General features: G+C 46.2%; 1 protein-coding gene across 1 annotated transcript in view; it reads right to left on the reverse strand.

Annotated features, from left to right (window-relative positions):
* Positions 1 to 4016, reverse strand: part of LOC117087074 (diphosphoinositol polyphosphate phosphohydrolase 1) — a 115058-nt gene extending 111042 nt beyond the window's left edge. Inside the window, exon 1 of the mRNA XM_033216848.1 lies at positions 3793 to 4016. Within this exon, the coding sequence (XP_033072739.1) occupies positions 3793 to 3891 (99 nt within the window). The 5' untranslated portion in view covers positions 3892 to 4016. The remainder of the gene's footprint in view (positions 1 to 3792) is intronic.
* Between the last annotated feature and the right edge of the window lie 14149 nt (positions 4017 to 18165).

Genomic DNA, 18165 nt, shown 5'->3' on the forward strand with positions numbered 1-18165 from the left:
TGCCCTACTCGTTTGAATTTTACATTCCCACAATGTGTGGCAGCTAATGCTTCTGGCACATCTATTGAGAACATAAAAGTTCTCCTGGAACTAACAAATTACTTTCCTTCCAACACAATTATATAATCTGAGAGTTGAAAAGCACCCTAGAGATTATTCTGTGGTCCAAAATCCCTCCCAATTAAGGAATCTCATCTAAAACTACTCAACTCTGTCCGCAGGAAGGGATGCTAATCTTTAGATTCCCCATGACACAGTGCTGCCGCCATTGTAGGCTCTTTAATACATGCGTTTTGTTGTTTTTAATACATGTTTGTTGAACTGAACAAATCTAAAATGGACGTATTTCACTCTTTTTTTTTTTCTTCCCAGGATTTAGCTGTAACACCCACTGCATCTGTAATTTAAAGCTTTGCATGATTCCTCTGCTCATTAACCAACATTCAAAAAGAAATTCAATAAAGGAAACTAAATATTTCAATGCATTAAAGAAACTTCATTTTAACAGTTCAAAATTTTAAGCTCCTGGACTGGCAAAGTGGCTCTTGCCTATAATCCCAGCATTTTGGGAGGCTGAGATGGGAGGATCTCTTGAGCCCAGGAGTTTGACAATAGCCTGGGCAACAAAGGGAGAACCTGTGATATGGTACGGCTCTGTGTCCCCACCCAAATCTCATCTCGATTTGTAATCCCCACCTGTGGAGGGAGGGACCTGTAATCCCTCCCATGTGTTGAGTGAGGGAGGTAATTGGATCATGGGGAGTTTCCCCCATGTGGTTCTCATGCTAGTGAGTGCTCACGAAATCCAATGGTTTTATAAGTGTTTGGGAGTTCCTCCTTCGCTTCTCTTTCTCCTGCTGCCTTGTGAAGAAGGTTCTTACTTCCCCTTTGCCTTCCGCCATGATTGTAAGTTTCCTGAGGCTTCCCCAGCCATGTATAACCGTGAGTCAATTAAACCTCTTTCTTTATAAATTACTCAGTCTCAGGTATTTCTTTATAGCAGTGTGAAAATGGACTAATACACCCTGTCTCCACCTAAAATTTAAAAATCAACCAGGTGTGGTGGCTTGTGCATGTAGTCCCAGCTACTTGGCAGGCTGAGATGGGAGGACTGCTTGAGCACAGGAGGTTGAGGTTGCAGTGAGCCATGATCACACCACTACACTCCAACCTGGGTGACACAGTGAGACCCTGTCTCAAAAAAATAAATAAATAAAGGCTGGCCACAGTGTCTAACGTCTGTAATTCCAGCACTTTGCGAGGCCGAGGCGGGCAGATCACAAGGTCAGGAGATTGAGACCATCCTGGCTAACACGGTGAAATTCTGTCTCTACTACAAATACAAAAAAATAGCCGGGAGTGGTCGCAGGCACCTGTAGTCCCAGCTACTCGGGAGGCTGAGGCAGGAGAATGGCGTGAATCCAGGAGGCAGAGCTTGCAGTGAGCTGAGATCGTGCCACTGCACTCCAGCATGGGAGACAGAGCCAAGACTCCGTCTGAAAAAAATAAAAAATAAAAAATACAATATAAAAACTAGCCAAGCATTGTGGCAGGCGCCTGCAATCCCAGCTACTCAGGAGGCTGAGGCAGGGAGAACTGCTTGAACCCGGGAGGTGGAGATTGCAGTGAGCCGAGATCAAGCGACTGCACCCCAGCCTGGGCGAAAGAGGAAGACTCCGTCTCAAAATAAATGAATAAATAAATTTTTTTTTAAAAAATGTAAGCTCCTAGAATTGCCTGAACCTGGGAGGTGGAGGTTGCAGTGAGCCGAGATCTGGCCACTGCACTCCAGCCTGGGTGACATAGCGAGATTCTGTCTCAAAAAAAAAAAAGAAAAAAAGTAGGCTCCTAGAAGGCAAGTCTTATGCCTGGTCTGACTTGTAAGATGCAGTGAAGTAGCCTAAACAGACAAGTAAGCTTTCAACATTAATATTCCTAATGTCAGTGCATAATAAAACATTTAACAGAAAATGAAAAATTAAGCCTGTTAGTTTGCTTATGATCTATAGTTTTCAATTTATCAAAAATACGTTTTCTATTTCTAGTATGATTTATTATTATTACTTTTAATTTAGAGATGGGGGTCTGTTGGCCAGGTTGGTCTCGAACTCGTGGCCTTACCACCTTGGCCTCCCAAGGTGCTAGAATTACAGGCGTGAGCCACCGCGTCCGGCCTGGTGTGATTTTTCAAAACAAATAGTCTTGCATCATTTGTACAACTAAACTATACTTATAATTGGGGTGCTCACAGATTTAGGCATACTAGTGTAGTAAGACATGCTATTATGCTAATCAGCTTTCCCTTCAGTTAAGAGCCTGTGATCCCATCTGATTTCCCATAACATGATATGATAATGAAGAGAATAAAGCCTCTGGAGCAGTAAGCACCACGAATAATTTTACTTTACTCAAATATGCATTCCAAAACAGTGAATAATTTACAGCACGGCCCTGGTTAGCTATTACAATGCATCTGTTTTGGGGACTTTTACAATATATGGTAGGATACAAAGCATACGTTTCCAAATCTCCTTTCGTTCTGTTTTGCTGAAAGGGCGCACACATGGGATCCCTTAACAGCACAATTCACTAACTAATTTTCTTCAGGCAGTAATTCAAATTCCCACTTCCTCCTAAATACCTCTGGACAGCAACTCCTGGCAATCCATCTGTCTCTTTCGCCACAGCTTCTTTTCATAACTAACGGGTCAAGTTCCTTTCCCCATTTCGACACCATGCACACTGTACTGCGGCCCTGCCACCATAGCCCACTGCTGAATGCTGGAATATAACATATTGGATTTCACTCTCCTTCACTGTTTGCAGTTTAACTGCCATTTTACCACAATGCACACAAGAGAAATGCATTCCCACAGGCATCTTATGAATTTTCAAAGCAGCTATTCTTTGTGGATTTACAAAACATGTGCTTCTCTGAACTCCCTTCATCACCACAGAAACGGCTTTGGGAAGCCGAGATTTTTGTTTAAAGTACCCTACCTATTATAAAAAGAAACTGATTCTAAAACATTTTTATTTTCCTAGCTAATTTAATTCTAAGGCTCTTCCCACAAGGCAGTGGAAGAACGTCAGGGCAAAAATATTAAATCCTGTTTTGGGTCTTCCCAATTAATATGAAACATTGTCAGCACACAAAGATTATTATATCAAATGTCCTTTCTTCTCAGACTACACCATAAAGACTACCCAGCGCACTGTAAAATAAACAGCTGGCTGTGGCTTATGCACAACGCCCTAAATCTTCATAAGACACCCCCACCCCCACCCCTCGGCTTTGGGCTCACAGACACCTAATCCCTCGGCAAACCCCAAACCTGCCAATGAAGCGCACTACTTCTCTGCCACAAAGGCCGGCCCGCGCCTCGTGCACACCAGCCTCCGCACACATGTGCCTGGCTGACAAGTGCGGAGCGGCTCTTCCTGGATCAAAGCCGTTGGCCTGAACCGAAAGCCGCACTCTTCCCAGCCCACTGCCTTCGCCCGCGGCCGCTCTCCCCGGTAACAGGCGGCCGAACCGAAGCGCTTCGGCCGCAAGCCGGTCACCCCCTCCGCCCGGCGCGTCCTGTGCGGCCACACTCAGACCCGCTTCCCCTCAGCCCCAACGTCCTTGCTCCTTCCCCCCTTTTTCGCCTCAGGAAATTCCGTCGGAACATCATTCTGCACGAGCGGGGCGGCCCGGGCACACCCTCCTCCGGCGGCCGCGCCCCTCGCGCCTCCATCCGAAGGGGCCGGAGACCTGGCGACCCCGGCCCGCCCAGCCTGGCGCCTCACCTCCTCCTCGCTCTCGCTGCGGAAACACAGGCATGCGGCCCGCTTCTTGTAGCCGTCGCCGTCGTACGTGCGGGTCTGGTTCGACTTGAGCTTCATCATCCTCCGGCCCGGGTGGGGGTGCGGTGCGGGTCGCGGGAGTCGAGGGGTGGGGAGCCCGCTCTGGACGGCCGCGTGCGCGCGCGCCCCCGGCTTGGCCAACGGAAGCAGGGAGGGGGAGCTTCTCCGCTACACGGCTCCGCCGCTGGCCTGCCGCGGCCGCCTCATTCCCCCCGGCCCAGGTCCTGCGCCGCCGCCGCCACCGTCACAGCTGCCGTCTCCACTGCCGCCAGGGCCGCCGCCCCCTCTGCCACCGCCACCCCCGACGACGACCGCGCCGCCATCTTGGGCGCGATGCGTCAGCGGCGTAAGGCCGCACCGGCCTGCGGGAGGACCGCGCGCTCGCAGCGCAGGCCGCGTTCGGGAATCGCGCCCTCCCAATCCGCGCGGCGGAAACCAGCGTCTGAAAGGAGCGGGCCGCGCGTCTCCAGGCGGCCGTTACGCCGGCAGCGTAGGCGTAGAATTGGGGGGGAGCCGCGCGGAAGAAGCCGGGGGAGATAGGGTACCCGCGCAGGACGCCTAGCGGCCGGAGGGGAGACCCAGCGGTCCAGCCTCGCCAGTCAGCGGATGGGGAAGCGGGGACTTGGCCAAGGTCACGCGGCGTCTCCGCGGCCGAGGATGAACCAAGGTCATGCCACCCGCCCCTGGGCCGTGCCTGTCGGTCTCGAAGGGGTTGAGGGGGAAGGTCTGAAGGAAAAAGTAGGATGTAGTTAAAGGCAACGGAAGCTGCAGATGGAAACACCTGAGATTTGGAACTGCACGGAAACGGGGCGTGGGAGGCGTGTGCACTTTCGTTGATAACCTGAACCTCTGGATGTCTTATGGGCTGGTGCATGTCGCCCATTACGAAGAACAAATATTTGTCCTGCAATCTTTTATTGATGCTAAAACCAATTGCTTCCTCTTACGGTAAACGAGGGCCAGAAAGGAAGACGCGCGCGTGTGTGCGTGTGTGTGTGTATTACACACATAATGTAAATCATAAAACATCATCGTTTCTGGCAATAAATGAGGAGTATGTGTTGTCGATGTCAAACAGATTCTCCAGAAAAAGATACACAGACAGAAGCTCTCCAGAAAGGAAAACTAGTATATGACCTGTGAATGTTCTCAGCAACCCAGAACAAAGCTAGTACCATGCAGATGCCCTAAACGTACCAAAAATCCTGTGCAGTATCTGTCTGTGAATTGCTTAATACCCTTTTTGGTTTTTTTACTTTTTTAGTTTTATTTTTTGTTGAGATTGGTGGTGGGCCTCATTTTGTTGCCCAGGCTGGTCTGGAATTCGTGGCCTCAAAGCTATCCACCCTCGGGCTCCCAAAGCGCTGCGATTACGATTACTTGTGTGAGCCACCGTGGCCGGCTAATTACCCTTTTTGAATTTGCTTGTATTTAGCATAGTCAAAAAGATCTGGGTTTGAAATCAAATACACCTTGGTTGTAACGTCAATTACATTTTTTTTAATGTTCATACCACCCGATTACATCATTTTTTAACTTCTGCAAATAAAGATGATAAACCTACTTGGCCCTGGCACATAGTAGGCACTCAGGGCACCCCAAATGCTATTAATAGTTTGTTTGCCTATTAAATATTCCTTTCTTCAAGAAAAGAAAATTAGAGTCCAGTAAATGTTGAATAAATAGATAGCTGGAGGTTTTCTTTTGGTTTCTAATTCCTTATCCTGGCTTTTTTATGGGCATGATTTTGTTTGGGATTTTTTGTTCGATTGTTTTTTGGAGACAGGGTCTTGCTGTGTCTATTAAGGTGGAATGCAGTAGCATAATCTCAGCTCAACTGCAGCCTAGACCTTGTGGGTTCAAGCAATCCTCCTACCTCAGCCTCCCAAGTAACTGGGACCACAGGCGCCTGTCATGCAGCCTGGAGCACTACCACATCCAGCCAACTTTTGTATTTTTTTGTAGAGACAGGGTTTCACCATGTTCCCCAGGCTGGCCTCGAACTTCTGGGCTCAAGCAGTCCGCCTGCCTCAGCCACCCAAAGTACTGGCATTACAGGCATGAGCCATCGCTCCCAGCCTATGGGCATGTTTAGTTTCAAGAGCCCAAAAGATTACCCCCAGATTCCTTGACTGAGTAATAATTACTTTGTCTTTGTTTAGGGAACATTAACCAAGGGATTCTGTTCTTTCGTTGAAGACAATGGGTAAGTAGTATGTTTAAATTTGTTTAAAAAAAATTATACTTGGCTGCGTGCAGTGGCTCAAGCCTGTAATCTCAGCACTCTGGGAGGCCGAGGCGGGTGGATCATCTGAAGTCAGGAGTTCGAGACCAGCCTGACCAACACGGTAAAACCCTGTCTCTACTAAAAATACAAAAATTAGCTGGGTATGGTGGCGCGTGCCTGTAATCCCAGCTACTCGGAAGGCTGAGGCAGGAGAATCGCTTGAACCTGGGAGGCGGAGGTTGCAGTGAGCCAAGATCATGCCATTGCACTCCAGCCTGGGCAACAGAGCGAAACTCCGTCTAAAAAAAAAAAAAAATTATAGTTAACATTATTCCACTTAAATACGTCTCCAGAAGTCCTACAAGAAGCCAGGGCATGGTAGTAGTTGCCTGTAAGTCCCAGCTACTCAGGAGGCTGAGACAGGGTGATCACTTGAGTCCAGGAGTTCAGGGCTACAGTGAGCCATGATCATGCCATTACTGCACTCCAGCCTGGGTGACAGAGTAAGACTCTGTTTCTTAAAAACAAAAAAAGTCACATGAGAAAACACTAATAGGTTATTTATTCATTTTGCTAAGCCAGAAACTTGGGAGGCATTGTCTTTTTTGTTTTCAGACAGAGTCTCATTCTGTCTCCCAGGCTAGAGTGCAGTGCAGTGGCACAACCTTGGCTCACTGCAACCTCCACCTCCCAGGTTCAAGCAATTCTCCTGCCTCAGCCTCCCCAAGTAACTGGGATTACAGGTGTGCGCCACTATGCCTGGCTGATTTTTGTGTTTTTGTAGTAGACATGGGTTTTCACCATGTTGGCCAGGCTTGTCTCGAACTCCTGAGCTCAGGTGATCCACCCGCATCAGCCTCCCAAAGTGCTGGGTGTGAGCCACCACGCCCAGCCAACTGGGAGGCATTGTTAACATGTTCTTTCCCACTATCCAGTTGATAATAAACTTCACTGCTTCTGCCTGTCAACATCCTTGGGCCCAGCCCTTTCCTGCCTTGCCCTCTGTCATTACTTCATTGGGACTCTTCCCTCTGAACTGTGACCTTTCATCTGGTCATCTTGGCTCCTGTCCAGCCCTCCTCAGTCCCATTCACCCACTGCAGCAAGAGAAATCCTTCCCAAATGCAAATCTGATTAGGTCAAGCCCTTGATTAAAACACTGCAGTTGTTCCTCAGTGCTTTGAAGACAAAAATTAAAACCCTACCAGAAAATATAAGACTGCAGGAACTAGGTCCCTGCCGACCTCACCCCTCCCTTCATTTCCTATATTCTAGGCATTCAGAACTACCTACAGTTTCTTGAACCTTTAGAGAACCTTCCATGTATGCTTTCTCTAGTGTGAAGAAGGCTTTTCTTCCAAGACCATCCCACACTCCATTGTCCTATCCCTTCCTTTCACCCAGAGAGAGGCCAAATCATATTTATCCTTCAAAACTCGAAAGTCACCTCCTCCAGAAAGCTCTCCCTGACTACCTGCGTTCATCCTAGTGGTCTGGGTTTGTCCTGATTAATTATATGGTTTTTCTTTTTTACCTTGAGACAAGGTCTCTCTCTGTTACCCAGGCTAGAGTGCAGTGGTGCAATTACGACACACTGCAGCTTCAACCCCTGGTCCCCCACCAGGCTCAAGTGATCCTCCCACCTCAGCTTCTCCAGGAGCTGGGACTGTGGGTACACATTACCGTACCCACCTAATTCTTAAATTTTTTCATAGAGACAAGATTTCACTATGTTGCCCAGCTGGTGTTGAGCTCCTGGACTCAAGCTCTCTGCCCACCTCAGCCTTCCATAGCACTGGGATTACAGGCATGAGCCACTGTGACTGGCTTTATCATACTATTTGTAACATAGTATTGTCATTGTTTTCTTGATAATCTCCCCTACACCTGTCTAAATTCTTGAAAGCAGAGTCTGTGACTCACTTATCCTTGCTTAGTTCACCCAGCAGTTACCCCAGGGCCTAGCATAAAACAATTGAAAAAATGTTTTGTTAAAGAACAGATATTGGCTTGGTGCAGTGGCTCACGCCTGTAATCCCAACTCTTTGGGAGCCCAAAGCAGGAATATTGCTTGAAGCCAGGAGTTCAAGACCATCCTGGCCAACATAGTGAGACCCCCCATCTCTATTAAAGAAAGAAAGAAAAGGCCGGGTACAGTGGCTGATGCCTGTAGTCCCAGCACTTTGGGAGGCCAAGGCGGGCAGATCATGAGGTCAGGAGATCGAGACCATCCTGGCTAACACGGTGAAACCCTGTCTCTGCTAAAAATACAAAAAATTAGCTGGGCGTGGTGGCGGGCACCTGTAGTCCCAACTACTCGGGAGGCTGAGGCAAGAGAATCTCTTGAACCTGGGAGGCAGAAGTTGCAATGAGCTGAGATCGTGCCACTGCATTCCAGCCTGGGCAACAGAGTGAGACTTCGTCTCAAAAAATAAAAAATAAAAGAAAAGCTATTGCCTTTCCAGAACCTGATCTTTATTGTAAAGCGCCAATCACTTGTTCAGGATGAAATGAGACTAACTTGTCTGTAGGAACACCCCCACCTGACACAACCTAAAATCTGTCTTCCAAATAAAGATCACACAGCGTTCTCTTGATCCTACATTTCAGGGACCATCTGTAATAACCTCTTAGAGCCAATCCTGGATGAAATGGTGAGTAAAATACAAATTGATTTCACAGGTTCCTTACTCCACCTTACTCCACTTTGCTCCCTTACCATGCCTTCTCACTGCTCCCACCTCCCCCAGCCTACCTTGCTATATCCCATCAGGTCCCCCAGGAGCACCTTCTATTTCTGATCTTTGCTTTTGTATTAGTTGCCTACTGCTGGATAATAAATCTTTCTCAAAATTTGGTGGCTTAAAACATGAATTGTTATTTCTTTTTTTTTTTTTTTTTTTGAGACGGAGTCTGGCTCTGTCGCCCAGGCTGGAGTGCGGTGGCCGGATCTCAGCTCACTGCAAGCTCCGCCTCCCAGGTTCACGCCATTCTCCTGCCTCCGCCTCCCAAGTAGCTGGGACTACAGGCGCCCGCCTCATCGCCCGGCTAGTTTTTTGTATTCTTTAGTAGAGACGGGGTTTCACCGTATTAGCCAGGATGGTCTCGATCTCCTGACCTTGTGATCCACCCGTCTCGGCCTCCCAAAGTGCTGGGATTACAGGCTTGAGCCACCGCGCCCGGCCGAATTGTTATTTCTTATGGTTTCTGTAGGTTAAGAACCCTGGGATGAGCTAGGCACAGTGGTGCATACCTGTAGTCTTAACTATGTGGGAGGCTGAGTCGGGAGGCTCGTTTGGGCCCAGGAGGTCAAGTCCAGCCTGGGCAATAAAGTGACACCCTATCTCTAAAGACCATTCATTGTGGTGTACGCCTGTAACCCCAGCACTTTGGGAGGCCAAGACGGGTAGACCACCTGAGCCCAGTAGTTTGAGACCAGCCTCTACCAAAACAAAAAAATTAGCTGGGTGTCGTGGCACATACCTGTACTGCCAGCTACTCAGGAGGCTGAGGTGGAAGTATCACTTGAGCCTGGGAGGTCGAGGCTACAATGAGCCGAGACCATGCCACTGTACTCCAGGCTGGGCGACAGAGTAAGACTCTGTCTCAGAAAAAAAAAAAAAAGATAAGAAATTTGAAGAATCGTGGAGCAGCTTAGCTGGTTTGTTCTGGCTTAGAGTATTTCATGAGATTGTAGTCAGGTGTTGGCTGAGGCTGTGGTCATCTGAAGCTGTGACTACAGGTGGATGATCCATTTCCAAGGTGGCTTATCCCATGGCTGGCAGTTGGCAAGACGCTGTAGTACCTTTGCATGTGGGCCTCTCCATGGAGCTACTTGAGCATCCTTACAGCATGGTGCCTAGATTCTCCTCATAGTGAATGATACAAGATTCCAAGACTGAACTAGACTGCCTTTTATGACCTAGCCTTGAAAGTCACACTTTATCAATTCTGCAGCTTTCTATTGCTCACGTAAGTCAGCCTTGATTCAGTGTGGGAGGAGATTACTCAAAGGCATGAATACCAGCAGGCAAGGATCATTGGAGGCCGTATTAGAACCTTCTTACCACACCTCCCATAGAAGTTACTTGGTCTGTGGTTCAGTCATCCATTTTCCCTATACCCAGGCAATGTTCTCAACAGAGGTGAAAGATAATTCTTGGGGGGAAGAGGGTATCCTTCCATAGGTGAGAGTGGATCATAATAGATTAAGTCCAAAAATGAATCCAAATGTCATTCTACTAAAAATGCTCAATTTTCCAAAAGCCATCTAGGATAAAGCTCTAATAAATATATTTTAAGTCCCAGGGTATGCCTAACAAGAGATTTTTAAATAGAGTTGGGAAATTGGACGTGTTTATTTCTTCCAGGGTTCAGTCAGAAGTTTTGGCCCATGCCTCCCGTCTACTTTCATGCCACTGTATTTACCACTGTATAGTTCCTTCTGCTTAAAAATAGGGCTTCAAAATACGTAAAGTAAAAACCAGAACTAAAAGAAGAAATATACAAATCCATAGTCTTAGATGGAGATTGTTACCCCTTCTTTAGTAATTGATACAACAGCTCAACAAAAAAGAAGAATATTAGGCCGGGTGCAGTGGCTCAAGCCTGTAATCCCAGCACTTTGGGAGGCCAAGGCAAGTGGATCACAAGGTCAGGAGTTCTAGACCAGCCTCACCAACATGGTGAAACCCCATCTCTACTAAAAATACAAAAATTAGCCAGGCATGGTGGTACGTGCCTGTAATCCCAGCCACTCAGGAGGCTGAGGCAGGAGAATCGCTTGAACCTGGGAGGCAGAGGTTGCAGTGAGCTGAGATCGTACCACTGCACTCCAGCCTGATGTACGGTGCGAGACTCCGTCTCAAAAAAAGAAAAGAACATCTGTCAACATAGACCATAAGTTTGTCCATAAAATAAGCTTCAATAAATGTCAAAGGACTGAAGTTGCATAGAATATGTTCATGGGGAAAAGGACTTAAATTAGAAAAGACCAATAATAGGATATCTAGAAAAGCCTCAAATATTTGTAAATTAAATAATCTATTTCCAAGTAACCCATGAAACAAAAGTCACAAAAGATAAAATGTTTCTAACTGATGTCAACATTTATGAGGCTTAACTAAAGCTGTCTTCACGCAGTGACTCATGCCTGTAGTCCCAGCACTTTGGGAGGCTGAGGCAGGCAGATTGCTTGAGTCCAGGAGTTTGGAGTCCAGCCTGGGCAACATGGTGAAACCCCATCTCTACCAAAAAACAAACAAACAAACAAAAAGCAGTACTTAGAAGGAAATAGATTCAACTAGTATTAGAAAGGAGGAAAAGTTTAAAATCAGTAGTATAAATTTCCACCTTAAGATGCAAGAAAAGGCTGAGTGCAGTGGCTCACACCTGTAATCCTAGCACTTTAGGAGGCTGAGACACGCAGACCACTTGAGCCCATGAGTTCGAGGCCAGCCTCGGCAATATAGTGAAACCCCATTTCTATGAAAAATACAAACGTAGCTGGGTGTGGTGGCACCTGTAGTCCCAGCTACTCAGGAAGCTGAGGTAGGAGGATCACTTAAGCCTGAGAGGCGGAGGTTGCTCTGAGCCAAAATCACACCACTGCACTCCAACCTGGGGAACAGAGCAAGACCCTGTCTCAAAGTAAATAAAAAAATAAGCTAGAAAAAAGCAAACCCAAATTAAGTAGGGGAAGAAGTTAATAAAAGAAGAAATCAATGAAATATAAATCAAACAATATAAACAACAAAGCCAAAAGTTGCTTCTTTGAAAAGATTAATTGTAAAAAATAAAAATAGCCAAGCGTGGTGGTGCACACTTGTAGTCCCAGCTACTTGGGAAGCTGAGGTAGGAGGACAGCTTGATCCCTGGAAGCAGTGGTTGCAGTGAGCCAAGATTGCACCACTACACTCCAGCCTGGGCAACAGAGCAAGACCCTGTCTCAAAAATAATAATAATAATAATATACTGATATTGGTTGTGACAAATGTACCATATTAATGTAAGATGTCAACAATAAAGAAAACTGGGTGTGAAGAACATGGGAACTCTACTATCTTCACAACTTTTCTATAGACCTAAAGCTATTCTAAATAAGTCTATTCAAAAAAACTTGCCATAAAGAAAATTCCAGTGCCAGGTGGTAGCATTGGTAAAATCTATCAAATACCCAAGAAAGAAGGGATACAAATTCTACACAAGCTTTTTCAAAAAACAGAGGTGGAAAGAATACTTTTCAACTTATTTTATGAAGCTGAAGTAATTCTGGTATGAAAATCTGATAAAGACATTACAAGAAAAAAGTTACAGACCTGTATCCTTCAGGAACACACACACACACACACACACACACACACACACACACACACACAAATCATGAAGCACATATCAATAAATATATCAATAAATAGAATCCAGCAATATATGCAGTGAAATACATTATGACCAAAAATAGTTTAATACAAGAATATAATGTTAGTTTAACTTGACAAAAATCAAACAGTGAAATAAATCACATCAACATAATAAAAGAGAACAACTATATGATTGTCTTGATCCTAGAAAAGCACTTCACTTTTAAATAAAATTATTATTTCACAGTCAATACTCTCAGCAAGCTAGGAATGGAAGCAAACATTCCTCACCTGATAAAGGACACCTATGAACAACAGGTGAAATGATGAAAGAATAAATGTTTTCCCATTAAGATCAAAAGCAAGGCAAAAATATCTCCTCTCACCACTATTATTAAATATTGTTTTAGAGATCCTAGCTAGTGAAATAAGACATGAAAAATAAATGCAAGGCATAAAGACTAGCAAGGAAGTAAAACTGTCACTATTCACAGACAGCCTATTTTTTATTTTATTTATTTATTTATTTATTTATTTTGAGATGAAGTCTAACTCCATGAACCAGGCTGGAATGCAGTGGCACAATCTTGGTTCACTGCAGCCTCCACCTCCTGGGTTCAAGCGATTCTCCTGCCTCAGCCTCCCAAGTAGCTGAGACTACAGGCGTGCACCACTGCACCCAGCTAATTTTTGTAGTTTTAGTAGAGAAGGGGTTTATTATGTTGGCCAGGCTGGTCTCAAACTCCTGACCTCCGGTGATCCACCCACCTCAGCCTCCCAGAGTGCTGGGATTCAGGCATGAGACACCACGCCTGGCTGACAACCTATTTTTTAAGTAGAAAATCCAAAGGTAGGTACTAGCCAAATACCCAAAATGGTAGTATTAATAAGTGAAATTAGGCTGGGCACAGTGGCTCATGCCTGTAAACCACCACTTTGGGAGGCCAACGCGGGCAGATCATCTGAGGTCAGGAGTTTGAGACCAGCCTGGCCAACATGGTGAAACCTTGTCTCTACTAAAACTACAACAATTAGCCAGGTGTGGTGGTGGGCACCTGTAATCTCAGCTACTCAGGAGGTTGAGACAGGAGAATGGCTTGAACCTGGGAGGCGGAGGTTGCAGTGAGCTGGGATCATGCCACTGTACTCAAGCCTAGGTGACAGTGAGACTTTTTTTTTTTTTTTTTTTTTGAGACAGAATTTCGCTCTTATTGCCGAGGCTGGAGTGCAATGGCATGATCTTGACTCACTGCAACCTCTGCCTCCTGGGTCCAAGTGATTCTCCTGCCCCAGCCTCCCAAGTAGCTGGGATTACAGGCATCCACCACCATGCCTGGCTAATTTTTGTATTTTTAGTACAGACAGGGTTTCACCATGTTGGCCAGGCTGGTATTGAACTCCTGACCTCAGATGATCCGCCCACCTCAGCCTCCCAAAGTGCTGGGATTACAGGCGTGAGCCACCTTGCCTGGCCAGATCTTACACAATTCTTGTTAGGTTTACTCCTAGGTATTTGATATTTTTTGATACTATTATAAATAGCATTCTGTTTTAAATTTAATTTTGCAATTGTTTGTTGCTAGTGTATAAATACCTTATTTTTATTTATGAGTTTGAGTCCTTTCACCTTAACTTCTTTTTTTTTTTTTTTTTGAGATGGTGTTTCACTCTTGTCCCCCAGGCTGGAGTGCAATGGCACAATCTTGGCTCACTGCAACCTCTGCCTCTGGGTTCAAGCAATTCTCCTGTCTCAGACTCCTGAGTAGCACGCACCACCATGCCCAGATAATTTTGATATTTTTAGTAGAGACAGGGGGGTTCTCCATGTTGGTCAGGCTGGTCTCAAACTGCCAACCTCAGGTGATCTGCCCACCTCAGCCACCCAAGGTGCTGGGATTACAGGCATGAGTCACCGCACCTGGCCTAATTTTTTGTATTTTTAGTAGAGATGGAGTTTCAGTATGTTGGTCAGGCTGGTCTTGAACTCCTGACCTCAGGTATTCCACCCACCTCAGCCTCCCAAAGGCTGGGATTACAAAGCCTGTAATCCCAGCACTTTGGAAGGCCAAGGCAGACAGATCACCTGAGGTCAGAAGTTCAACACCAGCCGGGCCAACTTAGTGAAACTCCGTCTCTACTAAAAATACAAAAATTAGCCACATATGGTTGTGGGCGCCTGTAATCCCAGCTACTTGGGAGGCTGAGGCAGGAGAATTGCTTGGACCCGAGAAGCAGAGATTGCAGTGAGCCGAGACCATGCCATTGCACTGCAGCCTAGGCAACAAAAGCAAAACTCCAACTCAAAAAAAAATTTAGAAAGGCTCAGCACTTTGGGAGGCCAAGGCAAGCGGATCACGAGGTCAGGATATCAAGACCATCTTGGCTAACGTGGTGAAACCCCATCTCTACTAAAAATACACACAAAAAATTAGCTGGGCGTGGTGGCTGGCGCCTGTAGTCCCAGTTACTCAGGAGGCTGAGGCAAGAGAATTACTTGAACCCGGGAGGTGGAGCTTGCAGCAAGCCGAGATCGTGCTACTGCACTCCAGCCTGGGCAACAGAGCAAGACTCTGCCTCAAAAAAAAAAAAAAAAAAAGAATTGTGTAAGATCTGTATATTGAAAACTACAAAATATTGCTGAGAGAAATTCAAGAAGACCTAAATAAATGGAGACATACTCTGTATTTCATGGTTTAGGAAACTCAATATTAAAAAGACATCCATTCTGCCTAAGTGTCATATAGATTTAACACAATTCCTATAAAACTTCTGGGCCAGGCGTGGTGGCCCACGCCTGTAATCCCAGCTCTTTGGGAGGCCGATGCGGGTGGATCATGAGGTCAGGAGTTGAGATCAGCCTGACCAAGATAGTAAAACCCCGTCTCTACTGAAAATACAAAAATTAGCCAGGTGTGATGGTGGGTGCCTTAGTCCCAGCTACTTGGGAGTCTGAGGCAGGAGAATCACTTGAACCCAGGAGGTGGAGGTTGCAGTGAGCAGAGATCATGCCACTGCACTCCAGCCTGGGCAACGAGAGAAACTCTGTCTTAAAAAAAAAAGAAAAATCTGGCAGTTTTTTGGGAAGAAGTCATCAAATTCTAAAGTGCATATGAAAATGAAAAGGATGTAAAACAGCAAAAAAAAAAAAAACAAAAAAAACAAAACTTGAAAAAGAACAGAGTCAGAGAATTTATGTAACCTATTTTTAATACTACAAAATGACAGCAATCAGTGTGTGGTGGCACTCGCCTGTAGTCCCAGCTACTTGGGAGGCTGAGGCAAGAGAATCGCTTGAACCCAGGAGGCAGAGGTTGCAGTGAGCCAAAGTTGCGCTACTACACTCCAGCCTGGGTGACAGAGTGAGACTCTGTCTCAAAGGAAAAAAAAAATAGTAACCAGGACAGTGTAACATTTGTGTAAGGATAGATTAATTGATCAATGGAACAGAATAGAGAATCCAGAAATAGACCCACACTTCATGGTTATTTATTTTCAACAAAGACACCAGAGCAATCCAATGAAGAAAGGACAAGTGCTTTTTAACAAATGGTGCTGGAATAAAGGGATATCCATATGGACAAAAATGAACCATGACTTCTACCTCACATCATACACAAAGATTGATTCGAGATGGATTATAAACTTTAACATAAAACTGAAGACTTGGCCGGGCGCGGTGGCTCAAGCCTGTAATCCCAGCACTTTGGGAGGCCGAGATGGGCGGATCACGAGGTCAGGAGATCGAGACCATCCTGGCTAATACGCTGAAACCCCGTCTCTACTAAAAATACAAAAACTAGCCGGGCGAGGTGGCTGGCGCCTGTAGTCCCAGCTACTCGGGAGGCTGAGGCAGGAGAATGGCGTAAACCCAGGAGGCAGAGCTTGCAGTGAGCTGAGATCTGGCCACTGCACTCCAGTCCGGGCGACAGAGCGAGACTCCGTCTCAAAAAAAAAAAAAAAAAAAAACAAAAAAACTGAAGACTTTAGACTTTAACATAAAAACTAAAACCAAGACTTTTGTGGAAAACATAAGCCGTCTCTTCATGACTAAAAGGTAGAGGAGGACATAGGAAAACCCTGTCTCTACAAGCATTTTTTTTAATTAGCCATGGTGGCGTATGCCTGTGGCCCCAGCTACTCAGAAGGCTGAGGTGGGAGGATTGCTCAAGCCTGGGAGGTCGAGGCTGCTATGAGCTATGATCATACCACTGCACTCCAGTGTGCGCAGTGAGCTGTGATTTTACCAGTGCACTCCAGTGTGGGCAACAGAAAGAGACCCTGCTTCCAAAAAAACAGGGAGATGAGGCCAGGCATCGTGGTTCACACCTTTAATCCAAACACTTTGGGAGGCAGAGGCATGAGGATTGCTTCAGGCCAAAAGTTCAAGATTAGCCTGGGCAATATAGGAAGAACGCACCTCTACTAAAAATTTAAAAATCAGTGGCCAGGCCCAAGGGCTCACACAGGTAATCCCATAACTTGGGGAGGCCAAGGCAGGAGGATTGCTTGAGCCCAGGAGCTCGAGACCAGACCTGACAACATGGTGAAACCCCATCTCTACAAAAAATACAAACATTAGCCAGGTGTGGTGGTGTGCGCCTGTAGTCCCAGCTACTTGGGAGGCTGAGGTAGGAGAATCGCTTCAGCCTGGGAAGTAGAGATTGCAGCGAGCTGAGACTGTGCCACTGCACTCCAGCCTGAGCAACAGAGACCCTGTCTCCAAAAAAAAGGAGGCTGAGGTGGGAGGATCACCTGAGCCAGGGGAGCTGGAGGCTGCAGCGAGCTGAGATCGTGCCACTGCACTCCAGCCTGGGCAACAGAGTGAGATCTTGTCTCAAAAATCTGGTCTCGAAAAAAAAAAAAATTGGGGCTAGACATGGTTATCTCACACCTGTAATCCTAGCACTTTGGGAGGTCCGAGGCAGGCGAATCATTTGAGGTCAGGAGTTTGAGACCAGCCTGGCCAGGTTCGTGAAACCCCATCTCTCTGTCTCTACTAAAAATACAAAAATTAGCCAGGTGTGGTGGCGGATGCCTGTAATCCCATCTACTTGGGGGACTGAGGCAGAAGAATCACTTGAACCCGGGAGACAGAGGCTGCAGCGAGCCAAGATCACACCACTGCACCACAGCCTGGGCAACAGAGCAAGACTCGTCTCAAAAAAAAAAAGAAATTAGACATGGTAGTGCACACCTGTAATCCCAGCTACTCAGGAGGCTGAGGTGGGAGGATCACTTGAGCCCAGGAGTTTGAAACTAAAGTGAGCCACTTCATTCCAGCCTGGGTGACAGAGTGAGACACTGTCTCGGAAAAAAAAAAAAAGTGAAATATTTTGTATCTTGACGGGACATCGATGATCAATGCCTTCCAGGCAAAGATTAGAAACATAATTGTAGTTGAATGAAGTTGAGATTTTGCTGGTTGTCATGAAAGAGAATACATATCGTGGAAAAGCATAGGGTGTCTCAAAGAGGGTGATAAGAGGAATATAGAATTTGGACTTGTGTTAGGTGGTTCTGGGGAAGGTTAAGGGACTGAGGCTTTGCTCTGGATTGGATGACCTCATGTGATCCACCTGCCTCAGCCTCCCAAAGTGCTGGGATCACTGGCGCGAGCCACCACACCTGGCAGTCTTGGTATTTTTGGTGCACTTTATCAGGGTCACAAAGCGATCTTGTCTGATTGTTGATGTTTGATGATGTTGTTTGTGTCCACAGGAGAATGGCATG

The sequence above is a fragment of the Trachypithecus francoisi genome, unplaced genomic scaffold, assembly GCF_009764315.1.
Source record: "Trachypithecus francoisi isolate TF-2019V2 unplaced genomic scaffold, Tfra_2.0 Lachesis_group10, whole genome shotgun sequence".
In the NCBI taxonomy this organism is placed as follows: Eukaryota; Metazoa; Chordata; class Mammalia; order Primates; family Cercopithecidae; genus Trachypithecus; species Trachypithecus francoisi.